Source organism: Xenopus laevis, chromosome 7S (assembly GCF_017654675.1).
Source record: "Xenopus laevis strain J_2021 chromosome 7S, Xenopus_laevis_v10.1, whole genome shotgun sequence".
NCBI classification, from domain to species: domain Eukaryota; kingdom Metazoa; phylum Chordata; class Amphibia; order Anura; family Pipidae; genus Xenopus; species Xenopus laevis.
Window position 1 is genome coordinate 1,263,563 of NC_054384.1, and position 17,520 is coordinate 1,281,082.

At 41.7% G+C, this 17,520-nt stretch overlaps 1 protein-coding gene across 2 annotated transcripts in view; it reads right to left on the reverse strand.

Annotated features, from left to right (window-relative positions):
• Positions 1-17,265, reverse strand: part of smc3.S (structural maintenance of chromosomes 3 S homeolog) — a 29,050-nt gene extending 11,785 nt beyond the window's left edge. Inside the window, exons 1-18 of one of the 2 annotated variants that reach the window (NM_001366436.1) lie at positions 16,942-17,063; positions 13,681-13,756; positions 12,675-12,713; positions 12,238-12,305; positions 11,663-11,734; positions 11,479-11,558; positions 11,221-11,299; positions 10,421-10,538; positions 10,160-10,335; positions 9,954-10,034; positions 9,182-9,346; positions 8,980-9,101; positions 7,945-8,158; positions 6,531-6,634; positions 6,265-6,364; positions 5,595-5,755; positions 5,055-5,196; positions 773-923 (exon numbers count right to left, since the gene is read on the reverse strand). In NM_001366436.1, the coding sequence (NP_001353365.1) occupies positions 773-923; positions 5,055-5,196; positions 5,595-5,755; positions 6,265-6,364; positions 6,531-6,634; positions 7,945-8,158; positions 8,980-9,101; positions 9,182-9,346; positions 9,954-10,034; positions 10,160-10,335; positions 10,421-10,538; positions 11,221-11,299; positions 11,479-11,558; positions 11,663-11,734; positions 12,238-12,305; positions 12,675-12,713; positions 13,681-13,756; positions 16,942-16,956 (1,963 nt within the window). In that variant the 5' untranslated portion in view covers positions 16,957-17,063. Of the gene's footprint in view, positions 1-772; positions 924-5,054; positions 5,197-5,594; positions 5,756-6,264; positions 6,365-6,530; positions 6,635-7,944; positions 8,159-8,979; positions 9,102-9,181; positions 9,347-9,953; positions 10,035-10,159; positions 10,336-10,420; positions 10,539-11,220; positions 11,300-11,478; positions 11,559-11,662; positions 11,735-12,237; positions 12,306-12,674; positions 12,714-13,680; positions 13,757-16,941 lie in introns of both variants that reach the window. The other variant, XM_018227219.2, reaches the window with a different exon arrangement.
• Positions 17,266-17,520: the final 255 nt, after the last annotated feature.

Genomic DNA, 17,520 nt, shown 5'->3' on the forward strand with positions numbered 1-17,520 from the left:
TTTAAGGTGGAAATATACATTAAGATTTTCCTTGACCCAATGACCAATTTTAGTGCAATTCCGACAAATCTGTTAAATTATCGTAAGGTTAGTCAGCACTGAACGATGACTAACTAATGATCTAATGATCTAATGATTTTTCATCCAACATCGGTCACAAACCAATCTGTCAGGTTAGAAAATTTTCATTGTTCATAGTGAAATCTATCCATTGTCCGATTGTTTGCAGGGCCAAGCAAGCAGCTACCCACAGTTCCCCAGGCTTCATCTAGACAATATTGTTGAAATGTTCTTCTTAGTTGATGGACAAACCCAACATTTAAACAATTGTTTCAGGATAAGCTTAGTCTAACGATAACAATGAGATTTTTTTAAAAAAAATCTTAACGTCTATGGCCACCTTTAGCTCTTAGTGACAAGACAAATAAACAGGTCTAGAGATCTAAACAGGACAGATTAGGTCAATTTGTATGGAGGGCCAGAGAGGGGGGAGCTGCTCTGATGGCACATCTCTGAGTGAAGAACTGATGCTGCAGCGAACATAATGCCGTAACAACCAAAGAATTGCAGCTTTACTTGTTCCCCATAATTAGGCTCAATTGCTGTGGCACTGGGGACACACATGCCAGTCGGATAGCAGTGCACCGAGGGGAGAATTAATGACTACTATTAGTTGCTGGGCACCTATACAGTGGCTACATAAAGCAGCTCTCAGCTTGGACAGATGACAGTTTTTATGAAGCACTGGACTGAACAAGATAAAATCTCATACCTTCCAAGGTAATGCAATCCATAGTAAATGCCCTGGCCAGCTGAGTGGATACTTCCATACTGCGGCATATAAGAGTCTTTCCAAAGACATGCTTGAAAGCTTTATCAAATCGAGGATTGTAGCGAAGCTTGCTTATCATTGGGATGGCGTCCTAACAAAAACATGAAAAAATGTCTTACTATATCCGCTGACTAACAAAACCCACCACGTATTGAACTTATGCTATTAATTGCATATCAGCTAAAACATGACCAACTCGGGTGCAGAAAGGAAACCATGCTTAAAATTAAAAGTTTGCATGAAATAATTTTTTAAACTTTTTGTTTTACCCTTTCTCCTCTCCAACAATTTGCCACTTTCTCTGTAACACTAAAAATTATTTATAAAATTAAATGAGTCTGTTTGAGGAAACTCCACCTTTACACATGATGTTAATGTAGCCTGTACTTCCAGTACCAAAAGCCCTTTCCAAATTTTTCAATGACACGTCTAATATTCTATAATTCAGTAACGACCAAAAAACCCCCCAAAAAATAGTCAATAGATTGTCGACGGGAAGCCCTGTGTCCCCCTTTCGACTACAGAGAAACAGATTTAACGGTGAGTAACAAAAATCCTGTCGTCTCAGGGGGTCACATGGAATGATGGGGACTTACCAATGCAGTCCCTGAACAGGGTGGGTGCAAGCATAGACTGGTGCTGCTAATTTATTTTAGTACTGATTGCAACACCTTGTGTCCAAGGGAAGCCTCGGCCAAGGAGAATGAGTCAACATTGTAGAATTTGATAAATGCGTGAACAGATGACCAGGTAGCCCCCTTGCAGATCTGCTTCCAGGAGGCAGAGTTACGCTATGCCCAGGAGGATTCCATCGCTCTAGTGCAGTGGGCTTGAATGCCTTCCGGCAGCACTCTTCCTTTTGCAGAGTAGGCTTGCTTGATTTTCTCTCTGATCAAGCAAGAAATTGATGTCTTTGAGGCTGCTTGGCCTCTACGAGGTTTGAATGGAAGGACAAACAAAGACTGAAGTTCTGAACGTTTTGGAGCGTTCTATATACCACCGTGTCCAGAGCCTAAGAACAATAAGGAACGTTGGCTACACACAGAGAACTATAATCTCTTGATTCACATGTAATTCCGATACAACCCTGTGTTGGAAGGTCGGTACTGTGCGCAGTACAGCCTTGTCCCTGTGAAAAATTAAGTACGAAGACTCGCACGACAGGGCACTGAGCACGGAGACTCTTCTGGTGGAAAGATTGCCATGAGAAAAACTACCTTCCAGGTCATTCATGTATCGGAAACCGAGCTCAACGGTTCGAATGGAGGGTCGAGCAAGGCTTCCAGCACTAGGTTGAGATCTGGAGGTTCCGGACTGCTAGATCTTTTTGAGAACTTGTAGTAACATTGGAAGTGGCGGGAAGACATTAGGTAGATGCCATGATGCAGCGCTGGCAGTTCAATCTAGCTTAACACTAACGGGTCTCGGTAGCGGGCGAAGTATGTTGGTCCCTTGTGATTGATTCTGGACAGCATGAGGTCTATGCATGTCTATCCCCAGCTGATCGAATGCCTCTGGGTGAAGTTCCCATTCCCCTGGGCCAGCTGGTTTCGACTGAGGATGTCCGCCTTTGTGTTGGACATTCCGGGAATGTGTATGGCTGAAAGCTTTATGGAGTTGATCTCTGCCAAATGTAGAATCTGCCAGGCCTTTGAATACCTTCCTGGCAGTTTATGTACGCCACTGTGGTGATGTTGTCTCTCTGGATGTGCATGAGGTATTCTCGAAGTAAGTGAGTCCCAAGTTGAGGGTTAACTTCACTGCTCTTTGCTCCAGGATGTTGATTGGTAGTCTGGACTCCACGGGAGACCAACAACCTTGTGCGGACTGGTTTTCCCATGTTGCCCCCCCCCAGCCCTGGAGGCTGGCGTCCGTGGCTATCATTCTCCAAACCGGTGTTGCCCATGACTGGCCGACGGCTAAGTTGGCTGGGTTCAGCCACCACAGGAGTGCCTCCCTAGTTACTGGTGACAACATGTAGAGTAAGTGATCTCCCTTTCCATGTGCACAGTATACTGGCTTGAAGGGGACGAAGATGGATCTGTGCGAATGGGACTGCCTCGATGGCAGATACCTTCGTTCCCAGTACCTGCATTGTACTGTGCACTATTGTCATTTAACTGGACAGCAAAGACTGAACTTGGTCCTGGGGAAGGCTTACAGTCTGTGTAAGCATGTTGAATTGCAGACCCAGGAATGTCATTTGATGGTTTGGGATCAGGTTGGATTTCGACCAGTTGATGGTCCACCCAAAGTTCTGGAGGAGGGAAACTACCTTTTGAAGATACTCCCTGGCCTTCTCCTCTGATCCAGACTTCTGAAGGTGGTCATCCAGGTAGGGTGTCACAGATATTCCTGGCAATCTCAAGGTCACAGCTGTTACCAATATTAGTTTGGTAAATACCCTGGGGGCCGATGATAGCCCGAACGGGAATGCCACAAACTGGTAATGCTTGTTTCGTGAAGGAAAAGTGCAGGTAACAATGGTAATAGGAGTCCTTGACGTCATTCTGCGTATCACTGACCACAAGGTCTCCATCTTGAAGCAGACTGGTCGAATGTATTTTTTCAGGCCCTTGAGGTCAATTACCTGTCTGACGGTGCCATCCTTCTTTGGGACTGTAAACAGGTTTGAGTAAAAGCAGGAGAATCTCTCTGGCTGTGGTACTGGTGTGATCACTCTGGATATCTCCATCCTTCCTATGCATTCTAGAAAGGGGTTTTCGTTTGTGGGACTGGAAGGCACCCTGGACATAATAAACCTCGTGGGTGGTATTGCAGCCAAGTCCAGGTGGTATCCTCCCGAAACTATTTCCTTGACCAAGGCATCCGAAGAGTGACGGATCCATTCCTCCCGGAATCGTAGCAATTTTCCTCTGACCCATTCCAACGTTTCCGGAGGAGAATCCCACTTATCTTGAATAATACAGAGTAATTGTTCATGCTCTGGAAAACAGACTGTAGCCGTATGCTGTCTCTTGAAGAGACTTTGCACTTCCCCTTGCTTTTTTGTGAAACATTCACTTCAATTATCCCTTTAATGATGCCATCCATATTGTGGAGGTTGTCCTTGTCCCTTCCCTCACTCTGTTCTTCTTCCTCGTCCGCAGATGATGCGTCAGACGAGGGAATTTCGCCTACTGTGTGCGACGACAATTGTTCAGGGGACGACAGGGTTCCCTTTTTCATCATCTAGGTATTTACACTTACCACTGGTCCTGTGGTGAAACTTTGCTAATGCATTTCCTAAGTTGTTGCGATGGCCGGTAGACCCTGTAGCGAGGCCAGTGATTGTGAGAGCTGAAGTGCCCAGAGAGGAGGGGGTGGCTCTGGAGTCAGGTCCTGAGAGGTGCCTTGCTGTGGTAACTACAGGCCAATATCATTATTAAATATAGACCTTGCACTTGCGTTCCACCTGGCACGAGCACAGAAGATGCACGCAGAGGAAAAGTGACCACAATAGAGGTAGTGAGGCTGTGGAGCACATAACAGGTTTCCTTCCGCGCTCTCTGGACCTGGCAGCAACCAGACTCTCCCCCTGGCCTCTTCCCCCACAGCCGCTCATTCGACACAGGTTGCAGTGATAGCAGGAACACCCGGGAATACACAGTGGTATTAGGAGTAAAATAATAATGCACTTAACCCCCCCCCCACACACACACACACACACACACGCACACACACACAGGTCTGCACTAGTCACTAGCACAAGTAGGCGTCTGGGTGGTCGTTATAGCCCCTAGGCTAGGAAGTTTCCCCGGTGGGATTCACCTCGTAGGGGGCTAACCACAATAAAAACGGGAAGTCCTGCTTTTTGGCATGACCCCTGGTGCCAGCCACTGGCTGACTGCAAAAATCATCTCACAGACTGGTGTCCCGGTAGCAGGACACTTGAAAAACTGAATATGAGTGTACAATGTGTGAGGATAAGCCTGAACTGGCACACCCCCTTAATTACTTCAAGTGTCCTGCCTTCTGGAGGATGGAGCTCAACCCCATCGTTCCATGTGTCCCCCTGAGACAACAGAGAAAAAACTTTCAAGGAGAGTCTGTGCTTAAAGGCTACAATAACTTCTAACCACTGACATACTCGTGAACCAATGGGACAGCTCATTTTAAGCGGTTTAACCTCTACTTCTGATGTCAGAATCACATACTGTTATGAAAGAGGAGTCAGAAGTTTGTATTTGATAGGAACAACAGGATGAAAGGTGTGACTCACATTAGTCTCTGGGTAGGCAGTGTCCCTAACATCCAGTTTGTTGAGAGGTAGAAATGTTACTTCTCCAGGAAAGTTCATTTTATTAAACTCCATTAATATCTTGGTGCTGACTTCATCCGACTCGACAATATGATAGAACAACCTTGTCAACAGAGCAGATTTTGTTTAGAAGCCAAGGACATGAATCACCAAATCCCACAGAGATAACGGCAAGTACATTCACACGGATACCAAGAAATATCATTCACACTCACTCTTCATATCACTAGCAGGACTGAAAAGAAGCCTTAATATTGTATTAATATTTGTACTGAGTATTTTATAATTCGTATGACAAATGCAGTCTATTAAAAGATTACTCATAACAGGGACAATACCAGTAGGCACGAGTGACTGGCAAAATGCCTACAACAATAAGTTATCAGTTTCATGCAGGATTATTAGTTAGCGTCTACTAGGCCCATGAGTAGATACATTTACATTTCTGTATACGTGGATCCATACAGTAATACTATACATACAAGCATAGGTCACATTTACCTGTTTCCAGCAGTGACCTCGACACAAGTGTAGAAAGCTGGCTCACAGTCGAAGTTATTCATCACTATGCCATGATAGCCGTTCATTACATGCTGATTTATGCCTTTGCGTCTGAAGTGTTCCAAGACTTTATTTATGCTGTCAATGCCATTTAAAATTGCCTGCAGAGAGATGAAAGAACGACCATTACACGATGAAACAAAAGGATACAATTACATTTGATATTCAGTAAAAAATAAAAAACAACAGCAAATTTAAATTCAGAATTCAATTTTCCCTGCTTAGAGGTGATCGGTCTTCATTTAACATTGACGGAGTAGCTGAACAGGCAGTTATGCTTAGGAGAAGCAAATACACTTTTACTCCTTCCAAAGCTCCAGGGCTGAGCACACAGAGCCTACTATTCCATTCTAAAAATGTATATGAAATTAATTATATAATGAAACGCTTTATAAGTCAAGAATGCACTGCTCCAGGTCCACCTCTTCAATGATAGCCATGAATTGTTTTATAGCATTGCTTGTGAGCCCAGTTTTGCCAAATTCAGAGCACTACAATAAAACGCACATTGACATAGCAATGATAGAAGTGCAGCAAAAATCACATTCCAAGTAGGCACGCAAAGATGATAAACGCATAATTCATGTGACTAATAGCATAAAGCTTTCACCTTTCCAGTAGCAGCCCTGAGTAGCTGTTGTTTCTTCTCAAGATCTTCCCTCTTGGCAGCGAGGGATTGCTGTTCAGCATTCTCCTCTCTCCATAGATAACTGAGGGAAAAATAAAGGGTAGATAAAGCTCAGTGATGGACATTATACTACTTCTTCAAGAAAGAATATTAAAGTTAATTAACCTAGCAGAACACCAGTTTCCTTAAAACCACAAATGTCACCCAAGAACAACCCAGCACGTGCCCAATGGGCCCCTACCACTTACTTTCTCTCACTCTGGAGCTCATCTTTTTTGTTTTTCACTTCATAGTATTTTTTATCCAGTTCTTCAACGCGAGTCTTGACTTCACTCAAATCTTGATCCAATTTCTGTTTTATATAAAAAAGGTGAAGATAATTAAAGGAGAACTAAACCCTAAAAATTAATATGGCAAGAAATGTCATTTTATATACTGAACTTCTTGAACCAGTCTAAAGATGGCCATAGACGCAAAGTACAAATCAAAGAGCGTGTGGATCGTCCCGACATTTTTTGTACCATGGCGACTGGTTGTTTAGTCGGACAGGTTTGAAGATTAAGAATGATAATAGGTCTGCATGCATTGCATGTATGTATGTATGTATCTGACCATATCAATGGGAGACTGTTCCTACTATTTGTCGGACATAACTTTCCTATGATTGCTGTCATGGCCAGTACATTGTCTGATTTGTTATTTTGCTACTTTATTTAATCTGAATGGTTAGTAGCATGTCGGAAGATTACGATGTACGATCATTCGTCGGATACAGGGCTAAAATCTGTATGTCTATGGCCAGCTTAAAGGTTCAGCATCTTTATGTAGTAATTATACAGTAATTCAAAGTTGTCACAGGGGGTCACCATAATAGAATCTGTTAAAAGTGTCTGAGACACTCATGCTCAGTGTGCTCTAAGCAGTTACTGAGAAGCTAAGCTTAGGGGTGGCCACAATTTATCAAACAAAAACTGAGGTTTGTCTGTCATAGAGAGTGATACTACATGGTTAAATATTAATATCTTATGCTAGTTGTACTGGTTTCAGAGCTGCCATGCAGTAATAATCTAAATTATTTTCAAATCAGCGTAATATTGTAACTTTATATTCTATGTGTACAGTATATTGTGAGTCGGCCCCTGAACTCAGTAAGTGACAGCAGCACAGCGCTTGTGCAGTTAATCAGCAGAAAAGAATATGGGGAGCTACTGGGGCATCTTTGGGAGCACATATCTTTACTGCTAAAGGGCTGTGGTTGCCTTGGGCTGGTACAGAACCCCAACACATAATGTACAACATTTCTAGTGACTTCTTTAGTTAAGCTTTAGTTCTCCTTTAAAGCATAAACGTAATAATAACAGTCTAATCTTAAGAGTAAGGTTTGAAGTCACATGTTGTTTGCTTGCAATGGATTATGAGACAGAGTTTTGGGAGAAAATCATTATAGGAATAAGACTTAAAAAACGGGGGGGGGGGGGGGGGGGAGATTAAGGCGGTACATGGAAGTCAGTTAGAAGGTAAAACTTCTATAGAAGCAAGGGAAGTACTGCAACCTGAATCCCAATATAGAACCATCTTCAGTAAACCCATTCAAGAAAGTTCTTAAAGCACCAAAAGATACAACAAAAGTTTTATCTGTATAAGTCATAAAAGTTGCCCTACTGTGTACTGTTCCAGATTCTTCTCTTTATTAGCTTCTGTATCTTCTAAGTCCTTGTGAATGGCAGCAATCTGCCGCTTTTTATCATTGATGGCCTGGTCTAAGGACTTCAGTTCTTTCTTAATCCACTTATCTCTCTCTTCTTTTGATGTAAACTGGCTGCCACGGCCTTGCTTGGCATAGAGATCTGTTCTTTCCTGTGTTGCCTGGGCCAACCTAATGTAAAGGAGCAAACATTACATGTACAGACAGCAGAGTAATTATTACTCGCAGTTCCACATTAGGGAACATCAGCAGAAAACAAGCAGGGTCATCATCAGGAATCACAGGCCCCCACACTACTAAGCTAACAGGGCCCTGTCCAACCAAAGGGTGGTCACCTGAGCAAAATGAGGCTCCAGTGACAGTAAACCAGCCAGTGAATGCATAATCACTCCCCTGGTCCACCTTAGTGAGCACCATAACTTGCCCAAGAGCAGCTCAAACACCACCCTCTGTTGTAGTCACCAAACTTCCATAACCTGCAATTTATGTATATTTGGGGCCACTCTGCCATGGGCCCTTGAGGAAAAAACTTTCTGTACCTAGTTACATAGTTAAGTTGTGTTGAAACTTGACAGTCTACCCTCATAATTGAAGTCAGAGCCCCATCCCAGTTATTACTTTAGCCCCTTTTAGGAATATGAAAAAGTTAAAAGGGTAATAATGCCCCTTAAATAAACACTAGGGCAGCTTTCAGATATGGTAGTGCCCTTGGCAGGAAAAGTCATGCAACGGTTTCATTTTCCAGGCTATAGGACTTTTTATTCTGATATCTGTGTCCCCAGTGACAGGGTGATGTGCAAGAGCATTTCTTGTCATCCAGGAACAGCTAGCAAAAAGTTATTCAATACATTTGCTGTAATGCTCTTGGATAGTGCAGTACAGCTGTAGAGAAGGAAGGATTGGTTCTATGGTTTTACAGAGAGGATTCCAGTGATCAGAAACACCACTGCACTATAAATCTCAAAAAACTATCTTATAAATCTAGCACCAACCTTGCAATCCCGCTTTCCTCTTTTTCTTTTACACTGCTAAACTTTGGTTCCGTCTCAGCAAGCTCTTTTTGTTTTTCCTCAATTTTCTCCAGTAACTTCTGCCTCTCCTTTAACAGTCGTTTCTAAACAAGGAACAGCAGAAATGTATTCATTTGTTGAATACGGACAGCTTTATGAAATTCTAACAGGCTCCAGTTCTTACCCGCTGCTCACTGTTCCCAGCAAGTTCATCCTGCAAATCCTTAGCTTTAAGCTCTAACTTGGTCCTTTGTTTAATTTGTTCCTGTCTCTCAGAACTGAGCTGTTCCTTCTCCTCTTTCATTGCAGAGATCTTTGATTTCAATTCACGAACTTGCCTTTCTATTTCCTTTTAAATTAAAAGATATAAAATTAGCATTGTGAAACAATACCGAGAGGATACAGACAGTCTACTCTTAATGACTAAAAACAGTATTAATCAAAATGGTTAAAATAATTGACTTAGAGGTTACAAGCACATGTGTGCAAATTACTGTAAACCAAACACAAGGAAAACATCACAAAATATTTGCCATTTGTTTTCTATAAAATTACATTAAATGTAATAAATCTGTACTGAGATGCTTGCAGGGATACCTAAATCCTAGGAACCTTCTTTTATATGTTGTATAAATATAGTACATTCCCCACAGTTAAGTTGGAGAGATGCTAGTTCTAGTATTGAGATAAAAATGGGCTGCTAAAGTATGGCCATCGCTATAACTATGGTTTACATTCAGTTTATTTTCTAGAAAAAGCATTTGGGTATAAACAATTCATTATAATTATTTGTAATGTACTGCAAGAGGGACAGACATCCTCCAGTGGCATCCTAAAGCATCCTTTAAACATGCGAGTACCTTTTTTTACTCAAGAACACATACATACACCATCTCACCAGTGTTGGAACTGGCAGGTGATCACTATATTGTCATTCTAAAGTTTTTTAGGATTACCTCCATTTTGTCCCTTGCATCCTGCTGGGCATCCCTCAACTGCCGAGATTTCTCTCCACTCGTCTCACGCTTTGAAGAAAGCTACAGGGGATATCAATGACAAATCAGCACAATGGTACGAAGTCACAAACAGCTAGTGGCATCTTATAGTCAAAAAGGTAAAGCCAGGCATAGAAACTGGGCATTTACACACAGAAAAGACCTGCCTCGTCAAGCTTTGCCCGAGTCTCATTTAGCTCCTGGTTATAAATTGTATATTCCAGGGCCCTACGCATCTTGTCCCATTTCTGATACTGAGCCAGCTCTTCCTTTTCCTCCTCCAGGGTGTGCAGTCTTTCCTCAATGTACTTCAGCAGCTCATTAATTTTCTCTCGCTTACCCTCTGACAGGAAAATATGTAAATATGACTAAAGGGCACAGGTATTGGTTAAGAAACTAAAGTAGGACAACAGAACAAATGCAATTACCAGTTTCCTTCATTAAGGAAATACTTTCTTCTTTACGTTCATCATATACCCTTGTCCCAGCGACCTCCCTCAGCAGCTTAAGCCTTTGAGAGTCAGGTGCTGTGGCCATCTGGTTAATCTATAGTTGAAAAGTAGAAAAATAATTTCAATATAAAAGGAAAAAAAGGAGAAACTGTCCAGTGAAATAAAACACTTAAATGGCTCTATGGTTTTCTTGTAAAAGTATAGTTTTTACTACAAAAACTCAATTTACTGGATTTAGAAAACTGCAATGGTTAAGGTAACATTTATATTTTATGTAAATGGTATATCCCTGAAATGGTGTGGAAGACAGAAAATGTAATTCTAAGCATAAAGCACCATTTTTTAAGGGCATGTGTTGCATTAATCAGTCGTACTAGCTGATAGATTAGATTGGTATAAGGGGTTGGATGGCTTTTTAGCAAGGGAGATAATACAGGGATATGGAAGATAGTTCATAGTACAAGTTGATCCAGGGACTGGTCCCATTGCATCTTGGAGTCAGGAAGGACCCCACCCCCAGAGGAAAATTGGAAAAGCTTTACATTGTGTTTTATGCCTTCCTCTGGATCAACAAGCAGTTGCGCAGGTTATACAAAGACTTAAAAGGTTAAACTTGATGGCGCATGCCTTTTTTCCTAACTTACTATGTTACTGTGTAATCCTATATTAGTGAATATTGACTAACCCACTGTAGCAATATCAATTTGATGCGTGATGTATAAGCTACCTACACACAAATAGATACTACACTGCAAAATAGACAGTGATGCGCTCACCTTGCCTTGTTTGACAATGTAGTAAGGGTTGCTACGAGAAAACCCTGCGCTTTCAAGAAGATTCATTACATCATTTTTTCTGTGTTAAAGAAAAAAATGAATTGAAAATCAGTGATTAGATTTCTAATCGATTAATGAACTGAAACATACTGCTAAGAACACTTAGCCAGATATTCTTGCCTCTGGTATTTTCGAAATTATTTACTGCAGCAAAAGTAAATTTCTGAAAATAAGAAAACTTTCAGTATCCACACATACGTCACCATTTTCTTGTCCAGGAAATACTGATCTTTTTTAGCCCCAATGACTCTCCGGAGGGAAACCTCTTCTTTGTCAATCTAAAAAAAACATAATTGGGGGGTAGAAGTGGATAAATGAAACAGTTAATAAATGAAAACATATACCCTAAGGGAGTGTAAATTTGAAAAACATTTTAACTTACTGGTAATCTGTTGTCAGAGTTATCAAATATAATTTCCACAAATGCAGAAATAACACGAGGCCCAGTTCCTTCCTAAATTTGCGGGAGGGGGAAAGAAACATTACATTTCAAAGTATCCAGATCCCATTATACATTTGAGGTTCAATTTAGCAATAGCATGTAAAAAAAAGTGCTGCAAAAACCCCAACACCGAATAAATGTATATAAAAAGGAAACTTTGACTTTTTCCTTTTTATTGTACTTGGGGGACTGTGCCTAATAAAATCAAGACAGTGCCCCTGCTTTCTATGATTGCTGTGTGCATAGAGAAACAAAAAAACCCTATAGCCAGCACATACTCTTACTTACAATGAGCCTAGGGTTGTGCTGGTCGAGACAAGAGGTATGCGACCAGTGAGGCATATGAGCAAAGGTGTTTTGGAAGTCCACTCTAGGTCCCTGATATGCAAACTATGTAAAAAATTCAGCTAGATACCATAATGAGGACCAGTGTTGCTCCAAATAACAAAAAGCAACACATAGTACACATTGTACCTGAATGATTAATCCCAGAGTTGAACGAGCAGATGACTTACGTGTAGTAAAGCCAGCCTTTGCTCTGGACGGAGATGGCTGAATTCATCACTGAGGACAAACTGAATAGCTGTAGCGACATAATGATTGCTGGATAAGAAACCAATATCACAATATGCAACAATTTCTTATGAAAACAAAAGAAAACAGTACCAATCTCCTGTCTGACCTTTTAGTCATATTAATAATATATTGATAGAATATGATATTAGGAATAGGAGAAGTAAAAAAGAAAAGGACTTATTTTTGGATCAAATAAAAGATACAGGATTTACGGAGATGCATGACACCAATGTGGTTTCTATGCAAGACATTTTTTCTTGGTTGTTGTATTCTACTACACTTACTGCTTTACACTGCTGCTATCTGCACACACCAGCCAGATTACATGTACGCACACGTGCCAGTGACAACCTGACATTACAGAATAAGAACTTACCGTAGAAAAAGTTACTTTTTCCAGATCCATTTCTTCCCACTGTAAGATAATAAAAGAAAGACTATAACCTAAGCATGGTAACGCAATTTACAGGGGAACTGAACTGTGCCAGGATTAAACAATTGGACAAATAAAGGCTGCCCCCACAAAACCCACTGTTGGCAAATCTACTCTCTGAGCAATGAGAATAGCATCACACTAGGTCACCTTTATTACAAATGGGATCTATATGTAATACTATGCACTAAAATGCATTTTGGTCACAGATCCTTTTGTTTTAAATTTCAGTTAATGGGGTGGTTCACCTTCAAACAACTAGTTGTTTTCAGACAGATCACCAGAAATAATGACTTTTTCCAATAACTCCATTTCCCATGTGTAACCGTTTTTCTAATATTGAAGTGTCATTTTTCATCTTCTGAAGCAGCTCTGGGAGGGGGGTCGCCGACCATGTAAACTGTACTAAATTGATACATTTAGTTGATACATTTCTTATCATTGTCCCTGCTGAGCAAAATTTCTGAGTTTCATTACAGGCAGTTGTTAGAATTGATACAATAGTTACTGATACTTCAGAGATGCTGCTGAGAAATGAATCAACTAAATGTATCAACTAAATGTAACAACTAAATGTTGTCAAATTGTAACAGTTCAGAATCTGCACCTGAATTACTGAGCTGTCAGACTCAAACACCAGAGACACCGACATTCAACTTTAAACTTAGAGATTGAAAAAACAGTAAAAAATAAATAATGGAAAGTAATTAAAAAAAAGTATTTCTGGGGAACAATCTAAAAACAAGTGAATTAAAAAAAAAAAGTGATTGGAAGGTGAACGACCCATTTAATAAGCTGGATAACCACAGCCTAGTATATTATAATATTTCATAATGGATTTTACAAGACATACAGAAATACAGTCCAATCGTCATTACTGAATTGCATGCAAATAGAAGCTGGTGCTTTGCTAGTTTATCTACAGATATGTCCATTCTCACTAACTTACCAATAACATTGTGCTTGGAACTAAATGGATCAACAATAGTTTGATCTCTGTAGCTTCGGAAGCCCTGAATGATCACCTAACAGAATTAAAAGGACAACCGTTAGAACTGCATGTGGCATGTCAGGACCAACCCAATGTCACTAAAGCTGGCCATAGACGCACAGATCCTACCGTACGAATTGAGGATTTGTACGATTTTCAGATTGTGTGTGAAGAGTGCTGAAATCTTTTGTCCGGCGGAGATCGGTCATTTGGTCAATCAGACATGTTTGATTTTGACCCGACCGATCCCGCAGGAGCCCATTGTGCATCGTAATCTAATCGTTCGCCCGTAATTTCAGATTACCCCTGATATATAGCCATGCTCGTTAATGGAATATGGTGGGAAAGATCCGCTCGTTTGGCGATGTCACCAAACGAGCAGATCTTTGCGTCTATGGCCACCTTTATACTGTACAGGCAGTAGATTTGCCTACAGATATCAATGAAGTCAGTTTCAAGAGCACTTAAGTCAATTTAACCATTAAAATATGTATTTATTTTGGTAGCCTTCAATACAAGAGCATTTATGATAAAGCAGAGGACACAGGAGCTGTGGATAACACTGTGACATAAGAGGAGGGAAACATTAGCCTTAAGCTGGCCATAGATGTTGAGATTTTTAAAAGATCAGATCCTGATCGTGAGACCACGATCTTCTCAGAACGATCGTACGAATCTACCATCAACTAAAAAGACCAATTTACCAGGAAAACAAAGGGGAGCTGCCTGCTTGGCCCTGCAAACATAGAGAGATTGCACTGGGACCGACAAAGATTTTTTGACCTGGCTGATCAATTTCCCGACAGATGTCGGCCGAAAAATCGTAAGATGTACGATCGTTCGAATACCACTAACCGCACGATAATTTCGAAGGATTGGTCGGGCTTCCCTAAAATCGGTCGTTCGGCAAGAAGAATCGTCGCGTCTATGGGGACCTTTAGACAGCAAAGTAACAAAAAGAACCCCTGTAATATATTAAAATAATCCCTTTATTTACATAAAGTCAAAGAAGAGAGAGTATAACATGCTGAGGGAAATGCATAAGTACTATATACCCTTGCCCAATGTAGCCTCCCCCTGCTGTCTCTGTTCAGCTGGATAACCCTCGTGTGATTGGCTACAATGACAAACATGGATACTATTGCAGCAGCAGCAGAAAAACACATTGTCAGCTTTGGTATGTGACACAGGGTTAGAGGGGCCATTGGGACCACAACAGAGAAAGCAGCCCGTCCCACTGGCAGGTACTTGTCAAGTTGTGTCACAGTGATGGCCAAACAGTGGCCCCTGCTCTATGGCAATGTGATTGTGCAGTTTGATGTTCTTCCGCTTCTCTACATTTACTTCATTTACAATTTGGCTCAAAGCTGCGACATCTCCCACTACATTTCATAGAGATACACCTGTCCCCAAAATGTGCCAGTGGCCCCATCCCAACAAGACGATCAGCAGGACCCGAGGTGTACGGCCATCAGACGTATCACAAGTAAACTTGCCACCTTTTCTGGAAAAAAATACCAGCCGTCCTCTATTCTTGCCATTTTTTCCTATTAACAACATTGACATCAAGCATCAATTTTACTGGCCAGGCAGGTAAAATACCACCCAGATGGCAACCCTCCTGCCAGCTAGTGTTGCCACCTTTCCTGGAATATCTATATCTATAGGTGAAGAATGGGGGCACTCACAGGATTTTCAAGCAGAATAAAGAAAACTTTTTATTTAACTCGACGTTTCGACCCCTCACAGGGATCTTTCTCAGGAGTATACAAACATGCAGACCCCATCCACCCACTGATTATAAGCTCAATAGGGCGCCAAATCCGTTGCTAGGCAACAAGGGGTGAGAGGAGGGGACAAAAATAGTTTAGATGGGGAGGGAACAAGAAGTGTCAAATACAGGGTAAAAAAGAGCCGTCGTAGGGCTGTAGGGAATCACAGGTACAATGAATTTATTTAGCACAGTGAATTCTTTGTACCTGTGATTCCCTACAGCCCTAGGACGGCTCTTTTTTACCCTGTATTTGACACTTCTTGTCAGTGTCGGACTGGCTCAGCCAGAACTCTTCTCCAGATATTTCGAATCGCAACCGAGCGGCGCTGTTGCTGAGCCGACGCGTCTTAGTAGGGGGGCGGGATGGGGGGCCCTGGACAGCAGTCCCGATGGGCACCGGACCCCACAGTCCGACCCTGCTTCTTGTTCCCTCCCCATCTAATCTATTTTTGTCCCCTCCTCTCGCCTCTGATTGACTGCCCCTTGTTGCCTAGCAACGGATTTCTTCACCTATACGTTGATTCTGTTGGCTCAGACACCCAGGTACTATATCCTGTAAATGGTCTGCACCTTTTGGCCTGTGTACATATATATATATATTTTTTTTTTTGGTCTGCACCTTTTGGACTGTATATATATATATATATATATATATATATATATATATATATATATATATATATATATATATATATATATAATACACAAAAGCCAATGAATATCCTGTAAATTATATCCTTATAAACGGTGAGTTCTGATGTCATCAGTTATAAACGGTGAGTTCTGATGTCATTTCTGTCACATGACTCACCAAAACTTGTGTATTATAATAAATAAAGTACACCCAGTTGTAAAATATGAGGATATTAGAAGTTACCTCAGAGTTCCATGACCTGTATAAAAACACTCAGCCTTCGGCCTCGTACTTTTATATGGTCATGAAACTCCTCGGTAACTTATAATATCCTTATATTTTACAAGAGGGGCTACTTTATTCACTATATATTTTTTTTTTCCCTATTAATAACATTGGGATCAGCCATCATTTCTAACCGTCCAGCCAGCAGAGGCCACATATACAGCATGAGACTGACACAGATCCTCATTGAAAGCCCAGGGATCGATTAGAGGACCAGGAAACAATGATGATCCCAGTGATGTGAGAGACAGACGAGCAGGAGGAGTCCATAATGATCTCAGTAAGACACACACCTGTGACAGGGTCACACACAATCCAAATCCATGGATCTCACAGCCCCCCTAGAGCCGAACACTGCGCCCCAAAATCTGGAAGTGTCAAATACAACTCTCCTGCAGCCAGAAATACGGGCACCTCAGAGCACTAGTCCCCGCCACCCATAGGACACCGGTCGGCCTGTTCATTCACTCGAGCCCGAGGCTTTATCAAAACAACAAGGCCGCGCCGCCGTCAAACACAAACTCACCTGTTTGATATACATTTTGTACCCCCGGGAGCTCCGCTCGTAGCGCTGTCAGACGCAAAGAAGAATAAAAGAGACCCGCTGTCCCGGGGCCCCACGGAGCCAAAAATCTCTCCCGCCAGCAAAACAAAATGGCGGCGACTTTCCCCCCCCTGAGGTACCGAGGGCCTATGGACATGCGCGGGGGGAGATACCTATTCCCTCACCGGCTCCCGGGCCTTCAGGGTGAATGTGGGACACACCGATAATGTTTATAGGGTCAAGTAAGTAAGTTACATTAACTGACGTTCTGTAATGGCCGCTGTGGGATCGAGTTTATGGAAAGAGACCCCCCCCCCTGTACATTGGGCGGAGATGGTACGGTCCAGAGCTAGAAAACCTGCAGACAAAACTAACGCTGCTCAGTGTGAGGGGACAGAAGCAGAGGTGTCTTGTCTGTGGGAAAAACTCCAATTGAGTTTAGTCGAATTTGATTGGAGATTTCGGGTCGGGAATAGTTGTTCTAGTTTTAGATATTTTTTTTTAAATATAAATTACCCCCATTAGAATTTACAGTATAATTTAATGTAATACACAAAAGCC